Source organism: Pomacea canaliculata, linkage group LG8, assembly GCF_003073045.1.
Source record: "Pomacea canaliculata isolate SZHN2017 linkage group LG8, ASM307304v1, whole genome shotgun sequence".
Taxonomy (NCBI): Eukaryota; Metazoa; Mollusca; class Gastropoda; order Architaenioglossa; family Ampullariidae; genus Pomacea; species Pomacea canaliculata.
Genome location: NC_037597.1, coordinates 23424687 through 23437691, shown reverse-complemented (window position 1 = coordinate 23437691; position 13005 = coordinate 23424687). Strand labels below are relative to the sequence as shown.

General features: G+C 36.8%; 1 protein-coding gene across 1 annotated transcript; it reads left to right on the top strand.

Annotated features, from left to right (window-relative positions):
* The first annotated feature begins 154 nt into the window (after positions 1-154).
* Positions 155-12985, top strand: LOC112569965 (nuclear valosin-containing protein-like). Its single transcript, XM_025248091.1, has 23 exons — positions 155-293; positions 994-1085; positions 2008-2057; positions 2357-2459; positions 2735-2792; positions 3510-3824; positions 4226-4286; positions 4685-4755; positions 5330-5464; positions 5991-6092; positions 6731-6848; positions 7550-7835; positions 8241-8344; positions 9097-9173; positions 9409-9531; positions 9886-9990; positions 10162-10224; positions 10501-10620; positions 11104-11203; positions 11399-11505; positions 12184-12260; positions 12547-12700; positions 12907-12985. The coding sequence occupies exons 1-23, from the start codon at positions 228-230 to the stop codon at positions 12946-12948; spliced, it is 2529 nt and encodes an 842-aa protein (XP_025103876.1). The 5' UTR covers positions 155-227; the 3' UTR covers positions 12949-12985.
* Positions 12986-13005: the final 20 nt, after the last annotated feature.

Here is a 13005-nt window from a genome sequence, read left to right as displayed (position 1 = left end):
GGTGAATGCAATCCGCGTGTTACGCGCTAAGTTTTTAGTAATTGTTCTCGTTGCTTGGGAAATGACAAGAGCAAAAAACTATAATTATTAAATTTTGCTATTTTAAGAAGCGGAAAAACGAAACTAAAAAGAACGGCAATCCCCCCAAAAAATAAAACATCAAATGCGTTATCCCCTTTGTTAGTCTTTTCCGCTTTGGGTCAAAACATATCGCACGTGTGTGATCAATGGAGTCGACTGCTGATAAAAGCCCGTACATTTCAGACCCGAAACTTGTTCCAAGGATTATTACAGTAAGAAGACTATATTTCGGTATTTTACTTTAAATTCCGCTTCGCCCATTGGTGTATGAACAGACGCGTGAGCAGGCTACAGTTTGTGCATATGAGAGAGAAAGCATAGCTGTCAACATAGGAATTCACAGCACACACGTGTGCACACACACACGACACATCCCACTCCCTAATCACACTGCTATAAACTTTAAACGTGGACAGCTAGGGTTTTAAAATAAGGAGAGAATGAGTTTGAAGCTGCGACGCATGCCAGAACTTGCATGCAGGCCCGTTCTTAACCCCCGCGGGGCCCGAGGCAAAGGGCATGTGCGGGGCCCTCACGCCACGATCACACGGTTTTCCATATGCCTAGTTACCATATCAATCAAAAGCGCGGGGCCCCTTGAAGCGCGGGGCCCTAGGCAGATGCCTCGTCCGCCTGCCCCTAAGCACGGCCCTGCTTGCATGCATACTTATCAAAATTCAAGACCGTCGCCAAGGTAATGCTCCCCCTAGATCCTGAATACTCAGACCCAAATTTGTTATGCACAAGAATAAAGCAGTTTTACTCCCATACTTCACTTTCAAACAATTTTTTTTTTTTGACATTAGGTATTCCAGAATTCTTGAGGAACATTGCCTCACACACACGCCCATTAACTGGTTTACTTGTATATCAAAATTCATAATAGTTGGAGTAATTGTTTCTGTTGTCTAGTTCCTCCATGATGAGTGGTCTGCAAAGAAAGGAAAATCTGCTGGCAGCACTGATCCACAATGTGTGGCTGATCATCTGCAGTCAACATTCAGGTACTTGTGTCATCAAAGCCAAATAGTTTGATTTATGTTATATATCTTAATAGGATTAATTAGCTCATGAGCCTTATCATTTTTTTTAAACAAAAGAACCTAGTCATGTCTACATTTTGCTGCCGATGAGATAGGCGACTCTTGTGATCTGCAAAGTCCAGGTCCTCTATATAAGCTGTTTGGTGAAGGTCCACTGGATACCAATGTTGTCTTGGGTCATCTTGTGCATAATCCACTCTATGACCATCAGGAAGATTGAGGGTGATAGTATGCAACCCTGTCTTACGCCGGTCTTCATTATGGAAGGTTTAGTAAGTTTTCCATTGTGGATAATTTGGCAAGACAAGTCTTCGTACAACCCCTGGATAATGTTTATGAGCTTAAGCAGAATACCATAGTGGATCATCAGCCTCCAGATGATGTCCCTGCCTACACTCTCAAAGGCCTTCTCAAGGTCCATAAGTGTTATATGAAGGGAGGAGTGCCATTCAGTAGACTGCTCAATTATGGTACGAAGGGTGTCTTGTCTTCTCACCCTTGGCTGCAAATCTTTTGGAAAGTAAGCCGGAAGTTAAATACTGGAGGATGAAAAAAACTCAAATATTGTCACAGTGGATTTACTTGTACAATATGCATCAGTTTGCAGAAGTGCATTGAATTGTATCTGCCTTTTCAGGGGTCATCCAAAACAGTAAGGTGAAGGTAAAATATTATTTTGTCTTTACGGTAGAACTCTTTACTATAGAGCAGACAGTGGTGTAATTTGGGGTAGAGGAACCGTACAGCGCAACCAAGTACCATGGAAGTATTTATAGTATAGTTTGTATAATTTGATGTGTGCACACACACACTCTGCATGCATGTAGGGATCATTTTTGACAATTTTGTACATTTCCAGGTATATCTTGTTCTTTTTCTTTAGTGAGTATCGAAGAAGGAAGCAGAAGGCATTTTTTCAGCTGGTTTTAAAAGGTAAGAATAAATGAACAGATAATGGCAGATAAATAGCTTGTCTAAAAGCCAAAACAGAAATACTGCTTCCTCTCTACATGGCACATGTCTCTTATAACTAAAAATATAAATGTATATATTGCCACTTTGATTAAATTACTCAATTTTAACCTTGTTTCAATAGATTTTTTATGGTAATTATAATTGTTGGCACTTTTCTTAGCAAGATATTAAGTTTGGCTGCGAATTGTCTAGTTTCAGCATATAAACACTGTTTTTAAGGACTCTAAAGAAAAGAAAAATTAACTTTTTTTTTCTAGGACTGCAGGTAGCTGAAACAGAGATGAAAAAACAACCAGCTTACAAAGAACACCTAAGTAAATCATCAGCATGCTCTCCAAAGACAGGATCAAAAAGACAAAGGCAGGTGGTTTTATTTTTGCCTCTCATCAGTAACATCATATTCTCATATGTTGAAGATTATTTATAAAGCCTTTTGCTTTCTGCCAATTCCTTTTCCATTTAATTTACCATAAAGAAGTATCCAATCTAAAATATATCAAGAGTGAGATGTCTTATAGTAGTTCAATTTATATATATATATCAGTGCATTTAAACATAAGTCTTGAAAGCATATTATGTTTGCATGGGTGTGCGCATACATGTGTGAGAGATTTTTACTGAAATATTGATCTCAGACAGGAACAGATGGGTGGAGATTCTGACTCCAATGAAGAAGACCTGATTTGCTACAAGGTAAATGTAAATCAAAGACTGAACATATAATAATATTGTGTATTTTTCTTCACAAATAAAATACTGGAAGTGATTCAGCATTGCATTATCACTGGAAACAAGTAACTGGTGAAATTTTCATACCTCTAGGATGATGGGGAAGTGGGTGAAAATTCAATAACAAATTTCCACTGGACAGACAACAAAAAAAATACATTGAGTTAAACAAGAGTGTGTAAAAAGACATTGTCACAAAATTTGAGTAAAAACGATAGAATGTGCTACATATTGCAAGAATTGAACATATAGTGTTCCTCATGTTCACTGAATTCTATCATGTCCCAGGTGTGTTTCAAGGTACCTCTATCCATGGCAATCATCAAAATATACTATACATGTATCTCCCTTTCCCTATGAATCAACAATGGAATGTGTTGAAAGTCACACTACTATGAAAATTATCACAAATACACATTTGTTCAGCTTCTTTAAACATTTCCATATGGTGTCGACAGTATAGGAACATAGTTTTAGCAGGCTTGATTAAAGTTCCTGCTATGGCCATCAAAACCTACATGGGTGCAAATCTGTCAACAGTCTCACCTGATGACACTTGTTAAAGTTCTGTCTTCGCCTCTCTTTCAGCTTGTTCATCTTTCTCTAAGTCTTAATATTTTAAGTTAAAGGTGTCTGATATCAGCACAAAATATTTGAATCTTTTGATGCACTGTTTTAAAGGATACCAATGCTGTGAATAACTCACTGAGGAACTTATATAAGGAGAGCAGCAGACTGCAGTCTCCTCTCCAGCAGTCTCCTCTCGGTGAAGTCCAGGCAAAAGTCAAGACCAAAGTTCTGACTCGACAAAATGAGCCCTCTGTCCAGCAGACACCTACAGGCACAGCACCATTGTGGTATGTTGACCGTGCTGGCTCGCAAAGTGGAAATGCATCTGCAGGTGTCAAAACTCCAGTTCTTATGGAAATAAGTGAACCATTGCAGGAAACAGAGATTGAGATGGTGCAGTCACCATCATCTTCATCAAAGCATAGTGTAAGTAGATGCACATGTTTGTTTGATCAGTGTGGTTTCTGTGTGATCCTATTGTGGCACCACATTTTCTCTTGTTCTCTCTGACCAGCACTCTTACCGCCCTATTCCCAGTTTGAACCATTCTTGGAAGCTGGAAGCTCTACCTTTAAGGAAATGTTTGTGTTCATGTTGCTCTCTTGTCCCTTTCCATTTTTTCTTTTTCAGCAACAATTACACTGATTAAAACTTTCACTGTTGTTATTCCAAACAGTGGTAATAACAAACAGTGTGTAGGTACTATATTCTTTTTATATGGAGCTGAGTGCTTTGTACAAGTTTTTCCCATAGACCTTACGGTAAAAGTTTTGACCTGCATTGTGAACAGTTTACATTAAAGTGAGCACTTGATGTCATTTCTACAGATTTCCAAAAAGAAAGTTAGAAAGCATGCAAGAGACAAGGAGATAGACATAAAAAAAGAAGGTAATCCCTCATCTTTATATTGTATTTTTTGTAACTTCAGTAGAGAACATCTAGCAAGATGGCCTTAAGTGGTTGAATCTAAGCTCAATCTGACTGAGAAGCTGGCAGTGTCATTTATATACAATCAAATTATCTAGTTAACACGCAGCTCTTTACTCACAGTGCTTGTTTATTCTTACTGTACTTTTTTCTGGTCATATATGCTAACAATATTCAGTCCCATTTTTCTTTTCATAATCATGAATTAAAAGATCTTTCATGACTGGTACACAGGCACACCAAAAGTACTAGAAAGCCATGTCACAAACACACTGGCACAACTTTTTTCCCAGGAATCTGTATTGAACAATTTGATCTCTAACCATGAGCTTATATCCAGTACTTTTTTTTTAAAAAAGTGGCAGGTGTAATGCAGCTGAATCCAACTGTCAACTTTTCAGAGTTTGTGGGCCATGACAAGATGCTGATGGTAAGTCTGTAAGTTTTGTTGTTTTTTTTTAACTCCAAAATTAAAATAAGTTTACATTTTAGAGATAATTTGGGCATGCCTGCAGTGGTGTAGCACGGAACAAAAAAATCAAAATTTCATCTTGTGTTATTTCTATTAAAACTTGACATAATGGATCACATGAAAAATAAGAAAATGAGTAAGCATTTCTTATAATAGATCAAGAGTAAAAGTATTTCTCTATTCAGAGTAACGACCAAATTGCTAACTGGAAAATACAGTGAAGAGAATAAGGAGCCCTATCTGCATTTTATTTAATGTGTTTAGTCGGGATGTTTCTTGGATGTTAGATAAGAAATACTAATGCTAGGTCTTGTCCAATGTTAAATTAAAAAAGGTTTATGGATGGATCATTAGTGATGTTATAAAACTATCTATGATCACATATAAAAAAAATATCATGGTTCATCTGGTCTTTGGGCATGACACAATTATCGAACAAAAAGAAGAACATTTGTGATCTGACTTTTGCAGATTATAATTAAGGCCTCTTTGTGACTTAGCTTGTCAGAGATGTTGAATAAATTTTTGTCAGGACTTATCCGACCAGCTGGAGCTGTTTCATCAACCAGAACTGTACTCAGAAGTAGACATTACACCCAACAGGGGTATTTTATTGCATGGGCCTCCAGGATGTGGGAAGTCTCACCTGGCCAATTGTATAGCAGGGGTAGGTATTACATTTGAATCTCTTGTCTTCTCAGTTCACTGTTGGTATTATTATTATTGACTTTGCTTCCAACAAGTGGTTATTTTACTGAGCCGAATAAGGCAATAAAAATAATGGATAATGATACCCGTTTACTAATTATCTTTAGGGAGTTTTTATTGGTAGCTGTAAAACAGTGGATAGCCAGTGAAGTGCCATATCAAAAGATAGAAAGAACCTGTTTGATCTGACATCAGCAAAGACTGAAGGATGAGTTCACTGACTTTAGTGTGCAAAAAAATTGGCTTGTGTCTAAAAATGTTTATATTAATAGGAGGAGAGATTGTTACTTGACAAAGAAATAGGTTTCGCCCACCAAAACAAGCAGTCTTTTAAGTATTAATACTTCTCTTTATGCTTGTTTGAGGTTTTAAGCCTGCAAGTATTGACCGTTGGCAGTAGGAGTAGTAGTAGTTGTTTGTTTGAATTTTGACAATGTCGTTGGTCAGGAAACCTTATGTGCATGTCTTTTTCCATAATCTCACAGCATCTTTCTGTGCCATTATTGGAAGTTCCAGCCACTGCTTTGGTCTCAGGCTTGTCAGGGGAATCAGAAAAAAACATACGACAGCTATTTGAGCAGGCTCTTGTAAGTACTGCAGATTTGTCCTGCAAGCTTTTTAGTTTTTCGACTGTTAACTTTCTTAATAGTAATTTTTTATGTTTGTTTAAAAAGGACACAGGTAGTTTTGTCAGCAGATTTTTTCAGGCAGTATAAGTAACATTCAGCAAAGAAAGTCAGGAGGCCTTTCCAATACAGGATCATTTTGAGTATGATCACACATGAGTGAAGTATTTTTTACAATGTTCCTGCATTTTCACCTCAAATCGAAATCTGGCTCTAGGGCACATGGGGGAAAGTTATGATATGACTAATACCACCCACATTAACATAATTTTGCAGGGGAACATTGTGTACAATAACAAAATATTACTTGCTTACAATTCTTGACACATGGCTCATGAGCTCCCACCCCTGCTCTTCCCTAAACAAAAAACTCAGTGACATGTGACTTAAATTAGAATAAAAAAAATTAAACATACAGATTATGCAATACAATATACAACAAGTTGGTTCATCTAAAAGGGATCCCAGTAGTATCTGTACTATCTGTACTTCTACTTCAGTGCTGTTAATTTTTGCAGTGTTCTCATTTGTTTAAATGCACATGTATTTAAGCGACCTTGCAGTGATGAATATTTGCCAGTATTTAATGTTTATTTCAGACTTCTGCTCCTTGTGTCTTATTTATTGATAACATTGAGAGTGTGGCTGCTAATACAGAAAATGCTAACAAAGAGATGGAGCGCAGGATGACTATGCAGCTGATGTCTTGCATGGATGGTATGTTCTCATTGTGAAAAAAAGTCTTCTACATCTTATCATTTGTGTATTATACAACAGTACCCTACATGTTTGAAGAAAAAGAAAATGTTCATTAGTTAAAGGCCTTTAACTGCTTCTTAAGATTTTTATTACAGTCATGCACTGTAGAACATAGTTTCGGTCAACAATGGACTGCATAAACACCAATGGTCCCATTATAACGGTCTTATATAAGGCCTGTTTACCAAAACATCATTAAGCAGTACATGACTGTATATGGTAACATTCACACAACAATGAAATCACTAACAACCATTTCTCAAAATATATCACTATCATTAAGAGATTCATGACTATATTGAGTTCAGTAATAAAAAGTTATTTATAATTGCATATATATATTATCTGTACACATGGTACATGTGGTATATGTCCTGTTATTCTTCAAGAGATGCAAGAAGTGCAATATGATAAAAAATGTTGTATGGATGGAGAGGATTCGTAAATATTCGTAAATATTCATTCTTTTATGATGGTGGGTCAAGTACGTGCTAATATCAAGCATACATTCATTTATGAATGCAGTAAAAAATGTGAGAAAAGCATCCATGCAGTTCTATATAATTTAGTTACTTATCCTTCATTATACTTTTAAGTCGGTGTTTTCCTGTTAAACTTGAAGGCATGCCCTGAAAGCATGAGTGTCCATGTTTCTATAGGATTAAAGTCACACCTTGAAAGTATTCTAGTGATTGGTGCCACAAGGAGACCAGACTCAATTGACAGAGCTTTGCGGATTCAAGGCCGTTTTGGCATGGAAATAGCTCTTGGCATACCAGATGAAAAAACAAGGGAAGCCATTCTGCGTAATTTAAGTAAGAAGATGACCCTGTCACCAAACATTGATCTAAAAGCAGTAGCTAAAGCCACTCCAGGATTTCTGGGTGGAGATCTCAATGATGTAAAAAGACAGGCTGGATTGCAGGCCTTGAAGAGATTAACCAGGTAATTTTCTTCTGTTGGTTTCTGTTGTGTTCTTGTTAGAAAATACAGAGAGCAGTGAAGAGGAGTTAGGAGAGGGCAGAAATCTAGCTAGCTAGGACAACCTGCTTTTTTTTTTGTGTGTGACAGTAGATTTACTACTTTGTGTGTGTTTGGGGGCACATTCTGTTATTTATTCATGATTCATCTTCAGTTGTCATAATTATTTTATTTCAGTACTTCTTAGACATTGCTCAACATTTAAGAAATTCTTATATGGGAATAAGTTGGGGTTGTTGTTTGTTTGTTTGTTTTTTCCTTTCTTTCCTGAGAAAAGACGAAACATGCCTCTCAGACCCACATTTCACATAAAAAATTTACAACAAATTTTTTTTTAAAAGAATAGATTGTTTTCATGGTGCTTTACAGATTGTCAAGATTCAAACTCAGGAGCATAAAGGGTGAAGTAGAAGGAAAAGATAACAGCATTTCACAAGAAAGTTCATTATGGAATGAACCATTACCACCTGCAGGTGAATTAAATTAAAATTTTGCTAGCTGTAAGGCATTTCTGTGTAAGAATACCAAAGTCTTATAAATGTTCTTAAAAAACTCTTATGAATAAGGATCAGATGCCTAGCTATGTTTAGTTCAAGATATATTTAAATAGCATTATATACAGAACAACTGATTGTAGTGGTAGTTGAGTAGATAAAAAAAGTTGCTCACATCAGTAGTTCTCAAAGTATTTCAGACCGCAGACCACTTTACTAAAGTAAAAAATATGGCGGACCACCAAGGCCTAAAATCACTCTGTACCATGAATTTAAAATTTAAATTGTCACATTTGATTTCATTACAATTCAAAACTAAATGCATTTTTGTGAAAGTAAAGTTTACATAAAATTACATACTTCACAAAGTATACATAAAAATTAAAAATAAGGAAGTGCTCTGCATTACGAAGGGGTAATGGATGACGCAGTTAAATGACACAATGTTCACCATGTGACTTAAAGACTTAGTGGGTAAGCAAGCATTTTATGCAAACAAGCAGTTGGGCATCGATAAAATCAAAGCTCATGTGAAATCAAGACTGGACCGATTAGCATATCTGACGATTTAAACATCACTTTGCTGACATATGATGACTGTCAGCTGTGGACAACCTGACTTATGCATGTGGCCCACAAGTGATCCGCAGACCACACTGAGAACAACTGGCTTACGTGGAAGCAATACACATAAACATGAGACAGCACTATTTCTTTTACTCTCTGTGTAGGTGCTGAGGGTGGAGACATTCTGTGGTCTGAAGAAGAAAAAAGAGAATGCCTGACAATAATGACAGAAGACTTCATGGTAACTTTTCTACAACTAATTTTGCAAGCTATTTCAATTTATTTCATTAATATCCACTGCAAACATGGAAATAGTCTTAGATAAGAAAAGCTGGATTATGTGATCAAAAAACATTGAAAAGGAAGACACTAAAATATACAGACATGTAGTGCATTCCAGGTTCAGTTTTTGTGAGTTTTTGGTTTGTTTGTTAACTGTTGTAGTGTTTTCATGATGACCTTGTACACTTGTGCAGAAAGCTATTAAGAAAGTACAACCTTCAGCACTAAGAGAAGGTTTTGCTACAGTGCCAGACGTGACCTGGGATGATGTGGGTGCTATGAGGGATGTTCGAGATGTCCTTGACACTGCCATTTTGGTGAGTGATACCCACTGAAGTCAGAAGATATTGCAGAGGGTGATAATATTTTCTATTTTTCAGAGTCCACAAGTACAGTGGCATAGGAACCAGGGGGGCAGTTCCCCCTCAATAAAGATGCTGAAAAAAATGTGAATGTCTTTCACTGTCAGCATAAAGTTTGCTCCCCCACCCACCACAAAACCGAGCATCTTCCTACGCCACTGAAGTAATCACGAGTTGACAGTAATCATTCTGTGCCATTTGAAAAAAAAACAGCAATATTTCAATAAATATTTCTGGAAGAATTTATCATTTGTTTTTACATCAGTTCTCTTGATCCTGCTTTGCATTAAATGCAATCAACTTTTTCAGGGTCCAGCACGTTACCCAGAAGTGTTTGCCCGTCTTGGGATGGAAGTGTCTTCAGGAGTTTTGTTGGTTGGACCACCAGGCTGTGGTAAAACTCTGGTTGCAAAGGTATAGATTCATGAATTGTGTACATTGTTCCTTAAAGAATGGGATGATGAAGAAAAACACATTCCATAAACATAGTTGTTGTGTGCTTATGCGAGATACATGGTTATACAGCAGTCTCTCACTTTCTTGTTTATCTGCATGAATGATGTGAAAATTTCTTGTTTTTACCAGGCTATTGCAAATGAGACTGGAATCAATTTTATTTCTGTGAAGGGCCCAGAACTCATGAATATGGTGAGTAAACTCCCTTAGTCCTAAATCCTACTTTTGATCTGACATAACTGCTTCCACTTAATTAAGAGCTTTAGAAAATTTTGTCATTTCCTTCACATGTTCACTTTTTGTAGAGGTTGACTTTATGAGATTCTAACAAGGCTTGTGTAAAAGTGTTTCTGAGGAAAGTGCTCTTAGAAATTGAAAGTTTTGATTGTCGCTTAGCTTCCATTCTCTGTGCTGTGTAAAAGGCATTTTTAAAAAATCTTTATAATACTTTTTGTACACATTTTATAGTATGTAGGTGAGAGCGAGAGAGCAGTCAGGCAAGTCTTTGAACGAGCCAGAAACTCTGCACCATGTGTCATTTTCTTTGATGAGTTAGATTCTCTTTGTCCCCGGAGATCTGACCAAGAGGTAAATCTCGTAGTACTTGACTTTTCTAAAAGCTGATTAGTTATAACATTCTGGGGTGGTTTTTTTTAAACTTATGTGCAGTTCTTCACAGTTGGTCCTATTCTGGGCAGGGTAAGGTGTAGTTTAGTTTTGTCGTTACTCATTGAGGAACATAGGGCCGCAACAACACCTAGGGGGAAGGTGTGTGCTGGTATTATTTATTTTTAGACTAAGCAATCATTTCATAATCTCAATAGCCATGAATCAATGTTTGTTGTCAGTATTGTGGTGCCTTTTATTACAGAATGGATAAAAGTATAAATATATACTTTGTGCTTACAACTACTTCTGAGGAAATGTGTACCCACATATTTAGTGCATACATGTTGGAATGGTTAAGGCCACTTAGCTAGTGTGAAGAAGTTGCTCTTTTCATGATGTGCAGTTTGAAACAATGCTGCTGGTTGTTTGTTCAAGAACAGTATTTGTTTTTCCTGTGTCTAGAATCAATCTAGTGCAAGAGTGGTGAACCAGTTATTGACAGAGATGGATGGACTCGAATCAAGGAAGCATGTGTACATTATGGCAGCTACAAATCGCCTTGGTCAGTAGACCTTCACTTCCTGGGATCCATTATGCATTTAGAAGTGGTTGTCTTTAAGACAATAAACAAAGTGGATGTGTTAATATCAGTAAAACCATGAGGATACTTGGATATGATATACCTAGGTGATGTCATTATTTGAGTGCTTTTTCAACAACAAAAAAATCACACAAAAGATCTTGTGGTTTTATGCAGATATCTTGGACCCAGCTGTGCTAAGACCTGGAAGACTAGGCAAAGTGGTTCATGTCCCAATGCCTAGCTCACAAGATCGTTATGAAATCTTTTGCACCATCACCAAGGTCAGATTGTTATGTTTACTTTATGGTTGTTAAATACATATTTATGTCCAGTTGTGCAGAGGTGAAACACTCACTTGTCACCAGAACAAAAAGGTCTTGGGTTCAGAACTCATCACAGGATAGAGAGAGAGCGATCTATGACACTTGTTCACAGGGTTGGCAGTTGGGGTTTTCTCTAGGTAATTTGATTTCTTCCCCATCCATCATTCCTTTCCTCTCATGGTGAAAAATCATCTGAAGGAGGAAACACTTGCCTACCAAACAATCTACCAACATATTTTGATAGGCTGGTGCATTGTGTTGTGGGAAGGTAGATATGAGGGGTGCATACTTAGAATAATATTCTCCTGATATCATTATCCCTTGTTTTCTGGAGATTTTTGGCAATGTGCCTTTACCATTAAAATCGTCAGATCACCCTTTGGTACACACTGTTCTGCATTGTATTGCACTGTTATAAAGGATTCAGTTATTTTTGCCTGTTGGCCAAGAAATTGCGCTATACAAATTAACTTTATCGTTCTTATGGAGAAATTATGTGGCTTGTCAAGTGTTAGTAATGTTTGTATATTATGTGGTTTCTTATAATCATTGATTATGATGCTTGCTAATATTTGTCAGTGTCTATTAGTTTGAAAATTGAATTCAGCATTGTAACCATTTCTTTCCACAATTCAGAATGGTACAAGGCCTTGTCTTAGTGAAGACGTGGATCTGAGAACCATTGCAGAAAGTCCCAAATGCGAAGGATTTTCGTATGTCAAAATTTCTTGTTACTCACAAGTATACCAAAATGTCTGCTACATGATCTGTGGAAAAATTAGTTACAAAATGCTCTCTTGATGAAAATTTCGTAAAATATAAAAAATATGTGCCAATAATGGATGGTTGAACCTTTTTAATTATTATTTCTCCTGAACTTTAAATTAATGATACGGCTATAGCTGTTTAACCAGCAGGTCTGATGCTGACATAGCCTTTAGAACGCAGATTGTTAACAATAAGCTCTGCATTCAACGGTTTTTCTGCCTCTGTCCACAGGGGGGCTGATCTAAAGGCTTTGGTGGAGGAAGCAGCCACTGTGGCTGTAAAAGAATTCCTGAAGTCAGATCAAGGCAACCGTGACAAAGTCGTGGTGACCAAAGGTCATATTGATAAAGCTCTGGAAACAGTGAGACCATCAGTCAGCAGAGAGGTGAAACAACTGGGCTTTTAGGTTCCTAACTTCAGTCTTGAGAAAATTAGGAAATCATCCTTTGCAGTCTGTCATGTTTTTCACTATCTCCATTAATTCTATTTTAAAGAAAACACTGAAAAATGTATTTATAGAAATGAATTGAGGAAAATGTTATTTTAACATTGACGGAAAAATTACTAAGTATTTTTCCTTATTTATTTCAGACACAAGCAAAATATGTGAGATCTGCCAACAAACAGTGGTGAAATAATACAAAATTACTAAATATTCTGTTATATGGTGGTGTTAGGGTCTTTTAACCC

Coding starts and splice junctions, on each gene's coding strand:
- LOC112569965 (XM_025248091.1), top strand. CDS start 228: ATGGAGTCGACTGCTGATAAAAGCCCGTACATTTCAGACCCGAAACTT. Junction 294..993: donor TTGTTCCAAGGATTATTACA/GTAAGAAGACTA, acceptor TCTGTTGTCTAG/TTCCTCCATGATGAGTGGTC. Junction 2,460..2,734: donor ACAGGATCAAAAAGACAAAG/GCAGGTGGTTTT, acceptor TATTGATCTCAG/ACAGGAACAGATGGGTGGAG.